This window comes from Setaria italica, chromosome VI, assembly GCF_000263155.2.
Source record: "Setaria italica strain Yugu1 chromosome VI, Setaria_italica_v2.0, whole genome shotgun sequence".
Lineage (NCBI taxonomy): Eukaryota > Viridiplantae > Streptophyta > Magnoliopsida > Poales > Poaceae > Setaria > Setaria italica.
The window spans coordinates 30735409-30756638 of record NC_028455.1 but is presented as its reverse complement, the minus strand read 5'-3'; the positions used below and the strand labels follow the sequence as shown (position 1 = coordinate 30756638).

The window sequence follows — 21230 nt, the reverse complement described above, 5'->3', positions numbered from 1 at the left end:
AGCCGGAGTATAATGAGGAGTGGTGCTGGGAGGTAGGAGATCTTGATCTGTTCTTGGAGGGGAGAGAGGGGAGGATGAGGAAAATGGTGGCGCAGGACTAGGAGCAGGAGAAGCAGCAGGTGAAGATGAGCGACGAGGAGATACAGTGGGTGCTAGAGATGGGTGGCGCGTCGGCGTCGGCGTCAGCTTTGTCGGGTGCAGGTGCGGACGAGCGCCCCAAGGAGAACAGCAAGCAGGGGCAGCTAGTGGTGGCCGCAGGGGCGCAGGGCAGCTGCCGGTGGTGGGGAAGAATAGCGGGCGCACCATGGGGGACAAGGAGTAGAACCGATTGAAGTGCCTGCTGCGGAACCGCGTCTCGACGGATTTGGACAGCGGGCGGAGCTTGTTTTGGTGGAAATGGAGGGGTGTGGTGTAGGGAAGAAGAGAAGCGACGGTGCGTGAGGAGGCAGGGAACGTGATTAACCAGAGGAGGCCGGTCCAACTGAGGGCCCATCATGCTGATGTGGTCTTTAAAATAATAGGGAGGCTAGTATTGGTGAACTGCTGTGGGATGATATAATTTTAGGGAAAGAAAATTTTAGAAGAACTCCCAATACATAGTTTTGGAGGATAGTTTTTGGAGAGACTCTTGAAGTTGCTCTTACATCGGTATTTCATCGGGGTCAACCAATGAAGATGAGATTCTGCGAGCTGATGGAATCGGGAAAAATGTCCAAGCACACAGTGTCTCCACCAAATAAGGGAAAGCGTAGGATTTATTTTAGTTAGCTTTTAGATTGATTGTAATGGTTCATGTCGTAACCAACTAGGATTTTAGCTTGCTCCAAGGTATAAATATAAGGCTAGGGTGTTGTACCGAATAATCATCAATTCATCAATACAAGTTCTTTTTTCGACTTCACGCCACCAAACCCTAGGAGTAGGAGTAGGAGTAGGAGTAGATTAGTTTTGGACGAGTTCCTTCTAGCAAGCAGGGTTGCATCAGCTTTGACCTCCAGCGAGCTTGTAAGTACCGGCATTATCGGTCATTACATTTTCTGTATTAAAACTTTCTCGATTAGGTTTGATATTTTGATCCTTTTATCGTAAGGCTAGTTATTGAGTTTGCTTGTTTTAGCTAAGTTGAATCGCATCGATCTCTTAGTTACTTCAAGCACTCAAAAATTATCTGATCGTATCAGCTAGTTTGATATTACATACTTTAATTACTTTATCTTAATTAGATTCGATAGATCTTTACCATTTCCCCTCGTATCACTGGTCCTGCTGTTGAGGCGATGCTATCTTGGTTCAACCCGATCCATCCATCTCAGTAGTAGGCTGACGTCATCGAGCCGATGGCTACATGTGTGAGGTCTTGTTACCACATTATAGTCTTTTAGGTTAATAGATCAAAGTTAATGCCATGTGATGCCATACTATCTCGGTTAGGTTCGATCTATCAGCTCATAACATTAATTAGATTTCTTAATTTAATTGCCACGTGCGCGGTAGACAAGTTATCTGTTAATGGCTACTGTTTTAATCGTAGATCTATTTTAGCATGTCGGCTCATACAGTTGATGGCACATGCGATTAATCTTGTTGTTTATTACATGCTCATCATGAAAAAATTCAAAGCATGTTTTACAATGGTGTTTATTCAAAATAACACCACTTGTGATCTCGTAGGCTTCGCAGTCGATCGACGTTTACTAAACTTTCCCTTGTTAATTGCATCTCAAATTGATTAGCACGCCACACACCTTCGCGAGCCAATTGGAACCTACACTGGAGTTAAGTAGATCTCTCAGGTCCTCGCAACGCAAGAACTTGAAGTTCAAATTGTACGTCAACAATTGGATCAGCTAAGGTTGGTCACTCGTGCATTTGGTCCCTATCGACTATCCCAATGTGTAGTAAATTAATGAGTAGGTAAGAAAAGAAGTATCACGGTGGAGTTACGATTGGACATGAAATCCGACCACTAAAAACCGCACGGTGAAATTGTTTCATGTAACACTTGTTATGGATCTCGGTATCACAGGCACACACATGATACAACAATTAATTACATTGTCAAATTTACTTCGTAGAGAACTGGACACAAAGACATTGCATACACAACAAAAAAACGAAAGTGACTTCATAGCCTATTAGGTAAGGGGTCGATATGGCTCTCTTTTAAATACTATATATCATGATCATTTGGCCGCATTTAAGAGGAGGAGGTGAGGCACCCGCGTCCACATTGGGACTCTAAGAAACAAATATACGATACTATGTATTGATGAGAGATTATATCATACTTATATTATATGACATGTCAAACTTTTAAGAAATTCACGTGATGCAATAGATTGGAGTTAGCCTTAGTGTTTTAATCGTGTGACCACGGTGTTTAATGCAATGTATTGATTGCCCTAATTTTAATATCTTATTTCCACAATATGTACGTCACGAATTTCACTATCGAGAAGGCAAGAAGCAACAGAATTGTAGCATATGATCCTAAGATTTTATTTAGACATGTAGCGTAAAGCACCGAATGCTCTACGACTAGTGTCCCAAAAAGAATAGTTCGAATTCACAGCATCCGCCGCCAAACATAGTGTGGCCACTTCTTTCAGTGAAGCTCTTCCAACAAAGCATGGACATCTAGTTTTCTGCAAACTTAAGATTAAAAAAACAAGCATAATGTTTTTTAATAGGAGATCTAATTGTTCTTGTCAAAACAAATATACTTCATTGTTAACTAGCAATTTTTTTTCTAACAAGAATTAACAAGATCAGCATAACCGATCTACTAACCATGAAATAAACATTGAAAATAAAATCACTAATTAATTATGAACCATTGTTGATAAAGCGCATCTAATGTCAATCGCTTGGTTGTCTAGCAACAATAGCTTGAAGATATCACTGTTTCATCTAGACCGAATCAAATTAACTCTGCCACAACCTAGCATCATAATCTCGCATGTTGCGCTCCTGGGGATAGGATATTGCTTAAACTCTGTCCTGCGCATTACAATTGCCTGATCTTTTCAACTCAACCCCAAACCCTATCTTTCATGACCAAGAAGATAATAACAAGTTATATTTATTTACAATAGTGTTCTCTTTGACCAATCAAATGAAGATGAAGATGTTTATGTTGAGTGATATTCTTTTTTTCTAAATCATTTTGTGGGGATAACCAGATTTAGAGCGTCACAAATACATATTTATAGATTTAACAAAAAAATTCTATTTCTATACCAAAAATAAAAAAGTATAGCCGATACATATCAATTAACATCTTTGATTAGCTTTCAAGACTCTCATTTAGCCATATTCTCAATGTGAGGTTTAGTTATTGTGATCCCTATTGTCTACACTACAAATTTGTTCATTACATATTCGACCGTGAGTTTTTATCCGAGGGACACTAACCCACACAATTCATTTTCCTGTAAGGCAAGTCTTTGATTATTTGCATGACCTTTTAAGTGAACTTATTTTAACTTTTACCAAGTCATCCCACACTATGAGTTTGTTTGTTTTCAAGTTACCTTGAGGTTCAAAATTGGTTATTGATCAAAGAGAAAGGTTGTCATTCGATCGAGATAATTTAGCCTATTATACACAAGCACAATGAGGTAGTTGATAGATCAATGCATATAAAAGTTTAACCCATTAGTCAAGAATGCTCCACCACCCTTCTTATAACTCATACACACTAATCACCAAGAGTTTTGATACGTGGCAAAAAAAAAAGAAGAGAAGAAACCTTGAGTCCCTTGGTTGGCCGTGTGTGTTATTGACAATCCTAATTTCATAGCTGGGGTCAGCAAAAACCAAAAAACTTAAATAGAAAGATATTCTCAAGATACTTAGAAAGCCGAAAATTAGTTGGCGATCAAACAAAAGGATTGCCACCCGAGAAGGACAATTTGCATTGGCCTACCACACATATGAAGGCAGGACGAGGCGATTGATCAGTCGATCTATGTGAAATGTAACTCATTACTCATTAGTCACCACGGCGTCATTACATTTCGTTTATAGTTCACGCACACCACTAACTGCAGTAGAAAATGAAGGGAAAAAACCTTCCTTCCCTTAGTTGGCACGGCAGTAGTGTCGTGTGCACTATCAACCACCCTAGTTTCATACTTGGTCGGGTTTAGCGAACAAAAGCCCTGCAGGGTGACGATCTAAAGGTACCTAAAGGCTCCGGAAATTAGTTGGAGAGAATGGAAACATCTGCGTTCGAGACAGTTTGGCCTACCATCCATGGACACCATCAGGCTTCCGATTGATCGGTTGCATGTGAAATAAAGACGCGTTTGTCGCCGGCCAGCCGGCCGCCGCTGCACGGCTAGGCTCGCGGCCACGTGAGAATTAAGTTCCGTCGTTTTAGTTTTTCTAGATTATAATAAATATTATTATGTATCTAGATATACACTATATCTAGATGCATAATAATATCAATAAACTTATAAAAACTAAAACAATTTATAATTTGGAACGGAGCCAGCATTGTTTATACAATCCGCCAGCCACCACACCGCACAAGGGCTTTACGAAAGGCGCCGGTGGCGAAGTGTGCACCACGTCTCCTTCGCCTCCATCTCTGCAAGACTGCAAGGTCGCAGCAAGCGGACAGGAACAAGGTGGCAGGTGAAAAGCGTCGGATATTTGCATTGCAGAGGGCGAAAATTTGGTCAGGATAGACCGAGGTTATCTGCTGGATAAAATCTGAACAGGAAAAGATGGTGAGCAGCATATGGTTTCTGTGGATCAAGATAAGCTACCGTACGTTTAGAATCGGTGCTTGATGTGCTAAACTTTTCTGGTTGCTTGTTTGATTTTTTTTCAGGCGTTTAATTTGTTTGTTAATAATTAATACTTAGTACTGTTTGATGCAGAGTAGATAAGCTTCATGAGGAGCACATGACGGTCGCGGAGGTAGCAAGTGATCCCGTTTTCCTGCCGACAGAATTTCGTTACGCGCTGACAGTCTCCACGTGACATGGTCCACATGGACAGTGGCACATATCCTACTAGACTGTCCAAGGCTGCAATACTGAAACAAGGGTGTCGTCTTTGGAAGCACGCATGACTAATGTGGCACTGTTTTCACACTTCGTCATTTGAGGATTAGTTGTAGGTCAAGGACACTTTATTATGTCATTAGGATCTTAAACATAACAGCTAGTACAAATGTTTATTTTCTTCCATTTCTACGTATAAAGTTTTGCTGTAGCTGAAATATTAGGTATATTGCTGAACCTATACACAACGCAAACTCGTAGCCGTTAGGTTTAAACGAGATTCGTGGCACTGAAGTCTGAGCCCTATCCTTCTGCTCTGTCAAGAGGCAGAGGATCCATGTCCAACTGCCATCAATATCACCACTGCCTATTAAACTGATGCACGCTGTTCGTCGTCTTCTGAAACCACCACAGGTGCTGCTCATTTAACATTCAAACCAGGAGCCGTCCCTATGCTTTGCAGCTGAAAGGTCGGCTGGCTGGCTTTGACAGTGCATCAGAGATATTCAGAATCCAGGAAGCCGACAATAACCCTTCTCCTAACCCCTGGAATCCAAAGCTGGAACCTCCTTTCAGGCTTTCAGCTCATGGCTAGTGGCAGTGCCAATGCTGGACCAGCAGCTACTGAACTAGAGAAAGGCATTAACAAGACCGTCTCAGAGTATTTTACTGGTTCAGCTTGTTCAGAAAGTGCAGGAAAAGCACCTACCGTACGTGCTAAGAATGCTGCTTTTGTCGTGCCTAATGACATTTTTGCAAACGTGGGGTCTCTGCTGATTGGAGAGCAGAGGGACCGTGTTTTCAAACTGGCTAACCGTTCTCATGTGACCTCGCTTTGCTGCACCCAGTGAGCACATAGTGCTTCTGTTATATTACTGCTGAAGCGTCAGTAAGCTGGAAGTAACTGGCGTGCATTTGAACGAAAGCTGTCGATTAGTATAAACTACTGGTAGCTCAGAAAAGGGATATAATAATCATCACTTCCGGTTGTGACACCCTGGCTAAATCATGTACAAGCACCTTTGCAAGAAAAGGTTTGCTTCAAAAACAATGCAAGAAAAGCTTGTGACTTCATTTGGGGAGAACACAGTGACTGTTTTGTAAAGGGTAGGATGTCTCATGCTCATCGAATCGAATTATTGATGGCCTTTCCAAGGCTTGTCTGCAGATCAAAAAATCGCGCCATGGTTTGTTGGGTGTCTTCACCTGAAAACAGAAACTGTTCATGGAAAGGGAGGTGACAATGGTAGAGACAGATGCCTCACTGGTAGGATTTATTGAGCAATTATGGATACCTTTTGTTATCTTCCTTTGCAGATAGTACAAATGTATCCCATTCATGCTTGTAGCTTTCCGTTTCCACATGTAGGAAAAGACATTTAGTACTGGGCACCGAAAAAAACCAAATCGCAGCGGGGACTGTTGAATTGTGTTGTGTTGCCAACGTTTTCTTTCGGCTGGCAAATTCAGAACTCATAGCTGTCAACGATCCTTAGGCTCCGAGTCACCTTCTTCTAAGCTCCGCTGGACGACACGGCATTCTCACTGTTTTGCAGGAATAAGAAAGCTGCTTTAGCACAGAGCAGCCTGACCAAATTTTTTTTTTTAGAATTCTAGGGCATGAACGCCCCTGTCCGTATGCATTGCAACCGGACTCAAGGTCAGAGTTCTCAGTACATTACATACCCCAAATTGTTTCCATGAGCAGAGGTTCTACAGATAAAAAACTTAATTTCTGTAACAGACGAGCAGCAGCTCGGAGCTCTCGTTGCAAACAGTTGCAAATGGACCGGACGAAAACTACAGTAACCTATGCTAACAGTTTTCTAGAATCGCCCTCAAATCCGCCACACTGTTCCACGATGATCCATCAGGAGTGTTGATTTTTCGTCGACCCATCGATTGTTCTTGTTCATCTTGCAGCTTGGCTCAGCCGATCCCTTTCCAGCAACAGCATGACTGAGACAGTGAAAGGAAGTGATAGCATTAGCAATAGCAACGCAGCAAACACATCAGAGCTGCAAAGGACATGCCTACTCACCCAATCAAGCCAGAAGCCATCACCCTATCTCACAGCTTGCCCAAGCCCAACACATGCCGAAATAACCGACCCCATATCCAAAGATTGTTCATGGTCCACCAAGCGCCCTTTCACCTGTGCGACCTGCCTGCTTCCGCAGCAGAAGAAAGTTGCATGCATCTGGCACAGGAGGCCCGCAGAAGGTGAGCCAATGGCAGCCACAGCTCACGCTGCTTGAGGGCCAGGGGTGAGGGCAGAGCAAACGCTGAAGAAACGGAAGCGGCCTGTCATCAGTCAGCCATGTGCCTAAAAAAGTTGTCAGCTCGTTGCGTTGCCTTTGCCTGCATGCCTGATGCTTCTGCCTTGCTGACACCTTCGAGTGGCAGCTGAAATCGCGCACCTAAAAAGCCTGCATTGTCTCTCCCACTCCATCTACCTCTGAGGCTCTGATGCAGTATTGCTCACCATGGTAAATACTCCCAGCTGGACAAAGAAAGTGCAAAAGAGATGCTGACGAAAGTGACGGGTGACGGCCCGCGCACGTTACAAAAGTCTTTCAGGCCCGCACCCATTACAAAAGTCTAACCAAGTACGGCACAGCCCCATAGCCCATTTAGGTGATGGATCGACCAGCCGTGGCGGCCAATGAATGGTACCAGGAAGGCCCATTGAATCGTTCCAAAAAAAAGGTCTTCTTTTTATTTGCTGGTTGTGTTTGGCTCCAAATTCCTAAACTGAAGGAGCTTTTCAATTTGGCCCCTCCCTTTCCTGTTCTTCTTTTCTCTCGTGTTTGTCTTCGTCAGTTCAATGAAAAATAATGTTAATTTTTCCATTCAAAATACACGCTTCGACTGCAATCCAATCAAACTCCACTGTCAATAACTTTCAAAATATGTAGTTTAAAACCTGAGAGGCTGAGACCATATTTGACTTGAAAAATGCTTTCATAATCTTGTACTTCTGTTACATATTTTAAACTATGTTCTATAAAAATAATGGTCAAAGTTGAACCTCAAATTATAAATGCCAATGAAAAAAATTGTATAGAGTAAGTATTATCCAAATATAACGGATAGAGATAAGAGCATTATGTTAGAATATTTATATAATTTTGATTGTTACCTATGAGCTATATTTTTTAATAAGTTCCTAATATTGATGCTTCTAAAAAACATTAGCTAACGTGGAAGCACAGGTTAATGAACTAGTATTATGAAAAGAATATATATACGAGTTGTGCGCTAAGCCTAATACATGATTCACTCCTTGACTACTAATGACGCTTATGCTTGTGAAAAGGTTCGCAATTATGCTAAATAACAAGGTTAATTATAACATTATTTTGTCCTGCACTTCTATGGTCTACCTCACTATCTATTTGCTACGAGGATCCTCTTTGCCGCATCCTCCACTTGAAAGCAGATCCACGTGTCAGTGGATCCTCAGCTCCCTTTTCTCTTCGGCACCTATCTTACATTGTAGACTTGTAAGGAATTCGTGTTTGATCCTAAACTACGAAAATAGGCCGCTTTATGCCAAAACAGCTAGAATCATGATCAACACGCAAGCTCGTGAACTCCTGCCGAGATAAGGGCCAGTACAATACAAGCACACGCACCATCGCTTGCCCGCCGGCGCCAGCAGAGGCTGCACCACTAGCTCACTAGCCGCATGCATTGCATGCGCTCTATAATGGAGAGGCCTTCACTTAGCTTGTGCGCCCAATCATGCTAGACTAGGGTTGCCCGCAGCACACACCAACGGGCGGCGGGGATCTTTTTACCCTCTCCTTTTCGGCGGAGTCACGGACCGGAGCTCGCCACGATCGCCGGACGGACGCCGGCCAGCCACAGCCACTGAATGTTGCGACGACCGGCCGGGCTAGAGGACAATCAGAGACGACGACGACCACGGCGGTGTCAGAAAACCCACAGAATATTCCGAGGAACACTGGGAGCTTGCCAGGAATCTTGGCGATCTGGTGCATCTCACATGGAACAGGAAAGCGGCGGTGAGTGCGCGGTAGAGAGGATCTCAATATCTCATGCCTCGTTCTCTGGACTACTGCATGAGGATCTTATCGGGAATCGGATCGATCGGGCGATCGCCATGGGTGTGTCAGGCGACGTACCTGCATTATTGTGCATGCGCTGCAGTTGCGCGCCTTGCGGCTTGCCAGACTGATCGATCCACGAGCAGGGCATGTGCAACAGTCCAAGCATGGCGCGCTTGGACTGTTCCAAATATCCTCTCTTTGCAGAATGCAAGGTGGTCTTAGGCAAATGGTTGAGATAGGAACGTAGCCTGCACCAAGAAAAAGACACTTAAAAGTGTGCAGCTTTTCATTAAACAATTCGAAAAAGTTTGCTTTTGGTGACTGAATTTTCACAATTCAAAGTTGTAAATAAATTTAAATTTGGAAATGGTAATAGGTTTAAAATTCAGAAACATCCCGTCGTCACTGGGTGATATTTCTGAAAATTTCAGTCGAAGTTCCTGCAATTTTATCCGTTGACTATGTTGTTTTCCTCAATACCTACTGGCAAAAAATATATCCAGAAAAATATAGTTAGAATTTCTTTTCCCAGTGAGATTCAAAACCCTAGAAATGAGTAGCGACTAGCAAGATAGAAGTGGTTTTTATTTAAAACACAGTTGGACGCAAACACTCACACACCTATGGATGAGGCGGTACATAATGAGATTAACGAATCACCGCACACGTATTGGTGAGACATATAGGGCAGCCAACCTAGATTTGGTCCCCTATAGGCAGGGGGTATAATACCCGGCGAGAACAAAGTAAGGTTTGGTTTTCACAGAAGTGCATTCTCTTATCTCCATGGTGTATGATAAAGAAAGCAGTGATGCCGCCACGGCATCAGCAAAGAAATGTAAGCATATAAACTTATCTCAGATACGTCCTCCACAACTGGCTGTTGTGCGCAGTCCTTCTAAACTAAACTTTCTGTTTCTTTGCCCCTTCAAAACTAAACTGTACAGGAGCATAATGGATTAACGGTTTCTTTATTGTCGACAGCCATGCATGCAGAATAATTTTAAGCAACGTCGAATCTGTGCTGAATGGGGGCACGCAAACCTGCCGTCACATTCCCTTTTCTTATTTTGTGATGTGCTGATTCCTGTCTTTTGCTAGCATTTCTTAAAACTGAAAGCACGGCGACAAAGAAAAACCACAACTTGAGCTCCATGGGCTTATCTCTTGTCAAATTCGGCAATGTTTCACTCAGGACAGAAGGGAGAGTGTGAGGGCAGGGGGCGAGACAATGCCATATCTAGCTAGTTCAGTCTTCCAAGCTCCCCTCTTCTCAACACAGCTCACTTTAATTTGCCGACCACCACATAGTATAAAACATGCATGCGACAGAGTGACTAAGAATCCTTTTGAGTTTGCCCTTCAACTTGTTTAAGTATAGATCATTTTAACTTTTTTGATACATACATATTTTAACTTTTTTGGTACATACATATTATTATTCATCTAGACATAGGGTATATCTAAGTGCATAACAAATTCTATGAATCTAAAAAAAGCTAAAACGACCTATAATTTAGAACGGAGGAGTAGTTTGTTAGAGTTTAGACAGTTTTTTCAGTTATCGCCTGCGAGGTGGTTGCCTACCCAAGAATACAGGAGCTATGTGAGTATGTGACTGATGAGTCGTCTCTGATGACACAAGGGGCTGCAGAACTTTATTTATGCCAATCATGGTTACAAAATCAGGTTGCAAAATAGCAGTACAAAAGTTCACAATGCATACTGGACTGAACATTTTACACAAAAAAAAAAGAAAAACAAAACGAAAAGAGAAATAAACAGAATGGTAGGACTAGCAAGTACCAAATTACAAACGAGTACAGTACTAGTACCCAGCTTCATTGCACCCTTAGATAAGAAACACAGATAAGAACGAACACGGTACTCTAGTTGTTGATCTTCCCTCGGTTGCCGATGCCGGGGCTGTTCCCGGGAGCCGTCGGCCGGGAGTCCGTGGTCGTCATTGGCATCCCTTCGCCGGCTTGCTCTGTGCCCGTCGCGGAGACCATTTCTTGCTTTGACGACGTGACGCCTCCATCGCCTTCGATGTCGACGGCGACGCCACCCTTGCATGATCCTTCCTTGACGTCGCACGTCGTCGCCGCCATCAGCCGCCTTGCATCAGCCTGGCTTGAGATGACAAGAAAGATCATAATGCAAGTGCACACAACAACCTTGGAACCAGCCATCCTATGCGAGCTAGGTTTCACGTTGTGGCTGGGAGAGGGAGAAAAGTATGGGTCGGAGCTACAAAGATGTGTCTCTAGCACTACGCTTCTGAAGTTTCTTGGGGGCGATTTGAGAAGGGTGTCTGCGACAATATATATAGGGGCCAAGCCACTGCAAAGATGCGGTTTGTTATATATGCGCCAGTTAGTGTACGTTAAGGCGGCTAACCGGTTGAAGGAAAGAAGGATCAAAATCCCAATCTTTTCCCATGCTCTTGATGCAGTCAGAAGTGTGTTTGGTTGGATACACCACATGATGCATGCATGGATGATCATGGATGGTGGGGTTTAACCAATTTGCTTGTATCATATGGTTCATTACTATTAGTTGAATAATATATTAAGTGGGATGGCTTCATCCTTGATGAGAACCAAACAAAATAATCATTATTATTTTGAATCATTTCATACATGAACCAAATGATACAACCAACTAAACACACCCTGAGTCTCCGTTCACAACACGCCCGTGTAATTAGCTCTATCTATCTGCACACTAGATGCGTTATGTTATTTGTAAAATTGTGAGCAGAGAACAAAGTATATATAAAAAGGAATCACTATGTTTTTTTACATCTAAGAAGAATATAAGTCTATAAATTTTGATAACTCCTTGAATTTCTCATTGTTGGAATTCATTATGTACCAATGTAAATTATTTTTAGACTTTGTTGCCCAGATCGCCCAGTGCACTACGCCATAAAGCATTCGTAGGCCGGTTAAAAAGCATTTGTAGGGTCAGTTGCTACAACTGAGGATACTTGTCTGTGCTTTGTACCTCTCCTACTTTTCTTTTAATGAAACACATGCTCTGATACATTAAAAAAAAAGAATACCTTATGATTCGGCCTGGCTGCAACTCCGGGTTCGATAAGGTTTTCATTGTCCACGAAAAAATCAGGTAGTTAGTTTAAGGGTCGGGAGAATGATAATCCTTGAAATATGCCCAATTTTTTCTAATTTTGGTTGATCTTATACAACTAGAAAAAACAGTGCAGTCGAGATATGCTACAATTATTTTATTAAATTGTGCTAGAAAGTATTCAAACTCGAGACTTTTAGCCATGATACCATACCGAGTTTAGTTCAACGCAAAACCTTTAGGCAATTTGAACACAGACTTGTCGTTAAGTGATCAATTTAAATAACGCACCCATGATTTTGTCGTAACTTTAAGAACATAGTTCAAATTTTCTCTAACATCCAAGTGCTTGTAGTATAACCTATTAGTTACTAGCTACTGGTAATTTTCTATGGCATATAAGACGTACAAATGCAATGACAGAAAATACTCGTTTAAATTGTTATACCTTTCGAGTGACGCTAATTCGTTGCTTTGGTTCTTAAAAATGGAACGCATCGTACGGGGCAATCAAGGAATCCCATCCATTGGACTATTGGGCCAGAGGAGGAGCCTTTTGATGTTATGTCGTTTCACTCGCATTATTATGCTCCACCACCAAAATGACCATCTTTTGACTGGCCAAGGAGATCAGTCCTGCATGTTCAGGAGATCATCTTAATCATTGCACAAATCTACCGAGAAAATCGCTGTCGACAACAATCTTCAAGAACCATGGGCCATGAAGGGACCTCCTACAAGCTTGCTTGATGGCTGTATATTTTTTGCTACCATCCAACAAAAGGGCTAAGATTCCTCGGCCAATTGCCTTTGTCTCCTGAGTATTAAAATGCTCATATATGTTTATGGAAAGGACTATGGTATTTTCTAAATCAGCAAGTACACCTGCGGTGAAGAGAGATCATTTGCTGCAAATTTGTTAGGTGATAGATTGCAATATGCCATTTTTTCATCTCAAGAAAAGTCTTGCACAGATGTTCGGTTGGCTTCACAAAGGAATGTTGTGCGTTGCATTCTTTAAAAAAAAGTGAAACAGAGAATTGGAGTCAACATTAGTTTGTCTAAATTGGAACGCTCCTTTCGTAGTCTTACAAAATTCAGTATATGTTAAAATTTTAAAATCTGGCTATCATTCAGATCCGCTGAATATATGTATAGCACTGGAGTCAAATTTAATTTGTCTAAAATCAACAAGTACACCTGGCCTACCACCTGTGGTAAGGAGTAGTCATTTTTTGCATTTTTTTGGAGTTCCGAGTCGCTGCTAATTTGTTTGGTGATAGATGCTCTTTCAAGTCACAAGAAAAGCCTAGCATCTACATTCATGGTTGGCCTCACTAAGGACTGTCACACGTAGCCCAGTGTTCCTAAAGAAACAGAGCACTGGAGCCAACTTTAGTTTGTCTAAATTTGGACAGTCTTTTTGTGTAGTCTTATGAAATTCAACTTGGTTTAAAATCAGTTACTGATTAATTAATGAGAGGTCAATAGAGCAACCTGCAGTATAATTAAATTTTTAAATGAGGCTGTGTCATATAGAACCCTGAATATATATAACATTGGAATCAACTTTAGTTTGTATAAGTTAATCCTTTTAAGAATTATATCCAAATTGGAGTACTCTTTTAATGCAGTCTTATGAAATTAGCCTTAGTTTAGAATCTTCAAAAAGTGGTTGATGAATGATGAGAGGTCAGTAGACCAACCGCCGCATATGCAGGTTTTTAAAATGAGACTACTTTTACACAGCCCCGCTGAATATATATATCAGCTAAAAGAAGCCATTGATTGCTTACGGTGTCTGGAAGAACTGAAACTGAAGGAGTATCCATCCGTAATGACATCTCGGATAAACAAATGAAAGAGGACTATTCGTTGTGTCTGTTCTTGTTCATTGTGTCTGGAGAATTTCATCTCTATGACACCAACACTGTATCATCATCCTACAAATTTCCAATACACGCCTAAAACAAGGGCAATCACTTTTCATCCATGCACTAATGGCAAAGAGCACTAGCAGAGCTCCTAATGGCCAATTACCTTTGTCTCCCAAATATTAAAATGCCAGTATATGTTTATGGAAAGGACAATTGCATTCTCAAGATAAACAAGTACACCTACTATCTGTGGTGAGGAGAGGCAATGTGATGCTATTTATTAGGTGATATATGCATATATGCCATTTCGTCGGTGCAAGAAAAGTCTAGCATCGATGTTCTGATGGCCTCACAAAGGAATGTTGTAGCATTGCTATCACTTTTTTTTTCCCTCCATTTTTTTTGAAATATTTTTCCTCCATTTTGGAACACAGAATGGGAGTCAACTTTAGTTCTCGGAATTTGGACAGTCCTTTTATAGTCTTAAGAGATTCAACTTAGTTAAAAAATTAAATGTAGAATAGTTAATGGAAGACTGGAGCAAATGTGGTATATATAAACTTCTAAAATGGGCCTCAATCAGACAGATCCCTGAATATCTAAAATTGCCTGCAATTTTTTTAGTTTTTCATTTGCTAAGTACATGTTTATGGAAGGCAGACTTGTATTTTTAGAACAAGTACACCTACTATCTCCAGCGAGGACAGGTTCAGAGTTTTCATCTGCTTCAAAGTATTTACAGTTTTCATTTTCTGCAAACTTTTTTGCTGATAGATGTCCTTTCTCATCGAAGAAAGGCATCTATGTTCATGGTTTGCTTCACGAAACAATGTCATACATAGCATTTTGGAACTTTTTTTCTTCTAAAACATAGTGTTGGGGTCAACTACTGTTTGTCGAAACAGGGACAGTCTTTTTTTTTGTATAGTCTTAAGAAATTCAACTTAGTTTGAAATCAACTGTTGATTAATTAATGAGAGGCTGATAGAGCTCTAGTATATGTAAACTCCTAAAATGAGACTTTATCATACAGATCCCCTGAATATATGTAGCATTGGAATAAACTTTAGTCTCTCTAAATTGGCCCTCTCAAAAAATGATGATGTCAAAACTGGGAGCATTGTGAAATTCAATTTAGTTTAGAATCTTCGAAAAGGGTTAGATGAACATATGAGAGGCCAGTAGAGAAACTGCAGCGTATGTAAATTTTAAATTGAACTCCTTTAATGCTGCTCCCCTGAATATATTTAGTAGCAGAAAAGAAGTGCTTCATTGCTTACGGAGTCCGAAAGGACTCAGACTTTTAGTTGAAACCGGAGGAGTATCCATCCTTTTATTTATGAGATTTCAGATAACCAAAACAATGAGCACCAGTCGTTGTGTCTTCTCGTATTTTTTAATACGCTCATGCCAGACTGGATTGCCTGAAAAGTTACCACGGATGAAGACCCGTAAAAACCAGTTTCAGAAATCCTGTAATAGATACCCTTTGAACCAGAAAAACAGCTGATCAAGGTCTGCACGCAGTAGGAAACAGCAGCATATTTGTGGGAATATTCGTTGAGAAAGGCCTTGCCTGAGCAACTGTTGGAGAGTTGCTCCAACACAAGAGTTATGCTTGCCAGAGTCCGATTGATGATGAAGGTAGTGGGCAGCTGGACCGAATTCGAGACGTAGCTAGATGGCTTTCCTAATAAGATTGGAGCCCAACAAGAAAATGAAAAGGCTCCCACAAAAAGCCTCAGAAAAAAAGAATGAGAAAGCTATTAAAAAACAAAAAATAGGGACAAAAAGAGATGCTATAGTTAAGCTTAATTCCTTTCTTATTATCTCGACGAAGCTTCCTTAGCGTCTCTGAAACTGAAAAGTAGACATAAAAATATAAAACAGTATGCAAAGCTATTGACTTTCAGCCTTCATAGGACGCAACATAGGCTATGGCAAGCAGAAGTCAGAAGAGGCTAGCAAAGGGCATCAAATTTAATGCAAAGGCATCTTTCCATGTGAACCGGCCTAGTTGACATAAGTTGACAGATGCATGAACAGGTGAACTTGGCAATTCTTTTGTTCTTTCTTTTATTTGTTTCATTATTTGTATTGTAAGAGTATCTTACCAATCCAAACCCAACCCGGCATTTCTACCCAAACTGACAACCCATTCCATAAGCAATTGCAGCTGCTAGAATCAAGAAAGACGTGATTCATATAGGTATAATAATCGAAGATCGAATCGATGTTTCAACAATTTATGTTCGTCCAACAAGTATAATTCATCTGTATGACACTATGACTGTATCATCATCACCCCCCAAATTCCCAATGCAATACAACACCAATGCCTCCTAACAATGGCAAAGAACCGAGACACAATTCTGAATCTGAAACAGTAGACTAGTAAGCAGAGTAGCGCGGCAGCATTCATCGTCGACGAAGCTGTGGTTATTCAATCCGGTGGCCGAGTACACGCCACCGCCGGCGGTAGGACGAGGCGGGTCAGCGGTTGAGGAAGTCGCTGATGACCTTGTCCTGCTCGACGGCCTCGTCGCAGCACGGCTCCAGGAGGTGGAACGTGTGGCCCTTGTCGGGCGCCTGCCAGATCGCGGCCTCCCCTTGCCAGCCGCTGGCCTTGAGGCGGTCGTGGTAGGCGCGGCCGCGGTCGCGGAGCACGTCGCCCTCGCCGACGCAGACGAGCACGCGGCCGCACGCCAGGGTCGCCAGCGCGGGGGCGCCGTCCACGAAGGGGTTTATGAGCGGGTCGTCCTCGCCGGTGGTGGTTGGGCACATGACGCGCCACAGGGAACCCAGGCTCTCGCGCGCCTCCGGGCTCAGGTCGTCGGAGGGCACCTTGTCAGTGCCCAGGAAGTACGGGTGGATCAGGACGAGGCCCCGGATCTGGGCGCCGTGGGGCAGCCCCTCCGCGGCGACGCGCATCGCCATGTGGTGCGCGATGTTGGAGCCCGCGCTCTCGCCGCCGAGGTAGAGGCGGGCGAAGTCGGCGTGGCCCGCGACCCACGGGTCCCTGTTGCCGCCGTCGTTGGGGGAATCGGCGAGGTGGGAGACGACCCAGGCGAGGGCCTCCCAGGAGTCGGCGTAGGCGGCGGGGACGGGGTGCTCGGGGGCGAGGCGGTACTCGACGGAGACGACGAGGACGTTGGCGAGCGCCGCGAAGCTGTTGAAGTAGGCGTGGAAGGTGGGGTTGAAAGCGGAGCCGAGGCAGAAACCGCCGCCGTGGTAGTAGACGAGGACGGGGAGCTTGGTCGCGGGTGCCCCGTCCGCGAGGCGTGGGAGGTAGAGGCGCGCGGAGACGTTGGGGGAGATGACGACGTCCCGGGAGGCGACGCCGGTGGCGGCGTCGGTGGAGGCGGCGACGAACTCGGAGCCGAAGTAGCGCTCCACGCGGTTCTTGTAGATGCGGATGCAGGGCATGGACTCGTAGACGATCTCGTCGTCCGCCGAGGCCGGCGGCGGGGCGACGGGGGCGGCGGCCATCGCGCGGCGGAGGGAGATCTGGACGGGGCAGGCAGCGGTGGTTGCTGGGCAGTTGAGGGGGAGGACCCTGCAGGCTGCAGCAAGCAAAGTCGTCTAGTCTTTCTGTGATCGGGAAATGGGAAGTTGACGCTGAAATTGTAGGTGGCCGTATTACCTGTATATTAAAATATATTTATCTTTTTTTATATTCCTTGTACTCCAAGTCATACTAATATAGAGAGGGTCACCTCCTCATCAAGGTGTGGTGTTTTCCCATCTACTTCTCTACATGGTATTACGAGATTAGATCGTGGGCCTCCTCTTCCTGCGCCTTCCCCCTGATCCGCGCAACCCTAGGTGGCGCCCTCCTGCTACACCGCTGCCACCCACCCTCCGTTGCACCTCCCCAACCGGCTTCCTCCCCTCCTCGACTGGCTCCCCCTTGATCCCTCAACCGGCTCCCCTCCCCATCCCCCGGTCGTGCACCATGTCCTCCACCGACTCCTTTGTATCCCGCGACACCACCAGTTCGGCTGCTAATCCTGTGCCGCCCTCTGCTACCAATGGTGGTGCATCTGTGCCGCCACCTGGCACCGGCGACTCCTCTGGCGGTGCACCCTAAGCTCCTCCTGCCGGCGACACGCCCGGCAACGACGGCGGCGGCTTCATCGTGTACCCGGTGCCGCCGCCTGCCATCCACCCCTAGGCCACCGTCTCCGTCAAGTTTCACGTCCCCGTGACGCTGACGATGAAGTCCAACGCTTACTCTAGATGGGCGTCCTCTGGCGGTGCACCCTAAGCTCCTCCTGCCGGCGACGCACTCGGCAACAGCGGCAGTGGCTTCATCGTGTACCCAGTGCGCCTGCCGTCCACCCCTACGCCACCGTCTCCGTCAAGTCTCACGTCCCTGTGACGCTGATGATGAAGTCCAACGCCTACTCTAGATGGGCGTCCTTTTTCAAGTCCATGTGCGGCAAGTTCGGCCTCAAGTCGAACATCGATGTTACGGTGGCGCCCCGCCCCCTAGACCCCGACTGAGATCAAGCGGATTGCTGCATCCGCTCCTGGTTCTTCGGCTCCGTCGTGACTCCGTCCTCAACCTCGTCATGATCGATGATGATTAGACCGCTTGGGATCTTTGGCTCGCCATCGAGGGCCTCTTTCGCGCCAACTAGCAGTCCCGGGCGATCTTCCTCAGCCACGACTTCCACTCCATGACATAGGATGAATCCCCAACTTGTCCTGAACCTCCTTCGTGACCTCAACCCGTGCTTCTCCAACACCGCCGACGACATCACCAACTCCACCACCAACTTCCCGTCCTTCGCCTAGGCGCGGGACATGCTCACCCTAAAGGAACTTCGTCTCGCCAACGAGGAGAAGATCTCCAACTCCACCGCCCTCCTCGCCGGGACCTCCTTGTTGTCTTCGTCCTCCGGCTGTACGGACGGGTGTCGCCCGCCATCTGGTTTATGTCCAGACTGGCGGCGGCGGCAGTAGCGACGACCGCGGTGGCGGTAGCGGCGGCAAGAAGAAGTGGCAGAAGAAATGCGGCGGCGGCTTCCAGGCACTCCCTGGTGGTAGCAGCTCTCACAGTGGCGGCCCCCACAGCCCACCAACCCCATGGTTCTGCTTCAGTCCAGGTGCCGGCTCCTACGGCGCCACGGGCTTCTAGCAGTCTGGCGGTTAGCATCCGTCGGGTAGTGGAGGCTGGCGCGCCGGCACCCCTGGTCTCCTCGCCCCCCCCCCATCCGCAGGCCCACGCCACCTACGCCCCTGTTCAGGCGCCCACTCAAGCATCAACTTGGGACCAGGCGGGTCTGGTTGTTGCCCTGAACAAGATGGCGCTGCAGAACGGCGGTCGGGTGGTTGACTCAGGTGCATCCGACCATATCGTCCTCGGATGGTATTCTTCTTTCCCGATTTTTTTCTCCCTCTCACTCCTCCATTACTGTCGGTAACGGTCACACCCTTCCTATCACGTGTTGTGGCAACTCCACCCTTACCACACCCACCTCTCACTTTCGTCTTAACAATGTCCTTATTGTTCCTTCTCTGATTTGTAATATAACTTATGTTCATCAGTTTACTAAGGACAATAACTGCACCATAGAGTTAGACAAACTTCATCCATTGCTTGTAATAAAGATAGTCATACTCTATGTCATTCATGTCAGTTAGGGAAACATGTGCGGTTACCTTTATCCCATTCTAGCTCTTGCAGTTCTGCTCCTTTTGAGTTAGTACACTGTGATGTTTGGACTTCTACCGTAGCTAGCATCTCTGGTTATCGCACTACCTAGTCATTTTGGACGACTTCTCGTATTTTTGTTGGACATTTCCTCTAGTTCACAAGTCTGAAGTCGCCTCACACATCACTGATTTCTACGCCTATGCTCACACGCAGTTTAGTCTTCCTTTTCAAAGCGTCCAAGCTGACAACGGGACCAAGTTTGTCAATAAGACTCTCACATCCTTTTTGACTTCTCGGGGTATCCACTTGTGCCTCTTGTGTCCCTACACTTCTCCCCAAAATGGGAAAGCCGAGCGTGTCCTACGCACCCTTAATAATGTGACTTGCACATTGCTCATTCACAACTCCATAGTTGCCCCATACTGGGTCAAGGCGCTCGCCACCGCCACCTATCTTCTAAACTGACTCCCCTGTTCTGCCGTTTAGAATGACTTTCCCTACCGCCTACTCTACTCCCAGCCTCCCGAGTACTCTCACTTGCGTGTCAACTTGCACATTGCTCATTCACAACTCCATAGTTGCCCCATACTGGGTCAAGGCGCTCGCCACCGCCACCTATCTTCTAAACTGACTCCCCTATTCTGCCGTTTAGAATGACTTTCCCTACCGCCTACTCTACTCCCAGCCTCCCGAGTACTCTCACTTGCGTGTCTTCGGTTGTCTTTGCTACCCCAACCTCTCAGCCACGACACGCCACAAGCTTGCTCCTTGCTCCATAGTCTGTGTCTTCCTCGATTATCCCTCCTCTCACAAGGGGTACCGCTGCCTTGACTTGTCCACCTGTCGAGTCATCATCTCTCGCCATGTTGTCTTCGACGAGTCCATCTTTCCCTTCTTCTCCCATCCCACTCACCCATCGCAGCCCGACTTCCTTTTATCGAGCCCCTTCGATGTTCCTGCTTCCACCTCGGTCGCTCCGTCGTCAGACGTTGAGCAGCCGCAGCCGTCACCAGTTGTTTTGCAGGAACTCACCAACGATGACCTTGCCATCCTGTTCCACGGGCCGACCGTGTACCCCACTCCTGAAAGGATCTTGTGATGCCTAGAGGAGGGGGGTGAATAGGCTCAATTGGAATTTTCCTGAAAAACTCGCAGCGGTATTAGATCTGTCGGAACTTCCGACACAGTGCCGGAACTTTGATGGATCGGAACTTCCGGTACTGGATCGGAACTTCCGACAGGATAAAGTGAGCTGAACGAAATTCAAAATGCAACCTGATTCTGCCAAAACTATTTGAATCAAAAGATAGTAAATGAAGCGTAGAATCTACTCTAGGAATATATATGCAAGGAACAACTCAAATATATAGATCAGCTAAAAATGAGCTTCTAGGCAAGACTTAGAACGAAGAACACAATAAGTACACGAGACAAGGATTTGTTACGGAGTTCACTCTCACTAAGAGAGCTACGTCTTTGTTGAGGAGCTCACAAAGAGCTGGGT

The 21230-nt window shown here is 45.1% G+C and overlaps 2 protein-coding genes across 2 annotated transcripts; both read right to left on the bottom strand.

Moving 5' to 3' along the window:
- Positions 1–10743: 10743 nt before the first annotated feature.
- LOC101772475 lies at positions 10744–11379 on the bottom strand. The gene has a single exon (XM_004973625.2). The coding sequence runs from the start codon at positions 11284–11286 to the stop codon at positions 10984–10986; it is 303 nt and encodes a 100-aa protein (XP_004973682.1). The 5' UTR covers positions 11287–11379; the 3' UTR covers positions 10744–10983.
- Positions 11380–16244: 4865 nt separating this feature from the next.
- On the bottom strand, positions 16245–17690 carry LOC101772068 (2-hydroxyisoflavanone dehydratase). Its single transcript, XM_004973624.3, has one exon. It carries the CDS (start codon positions 17551–17553, stop codon positions 16558–16560), a length of 996 nt encoding a protein of 331 aa, XP_004973681.1. The 5' UTR covers positions 17554–17690; the 3' UTR covers positions 16245–16557.
- Positions 17691–21230: the final 3540 nt, after the last annotated feature.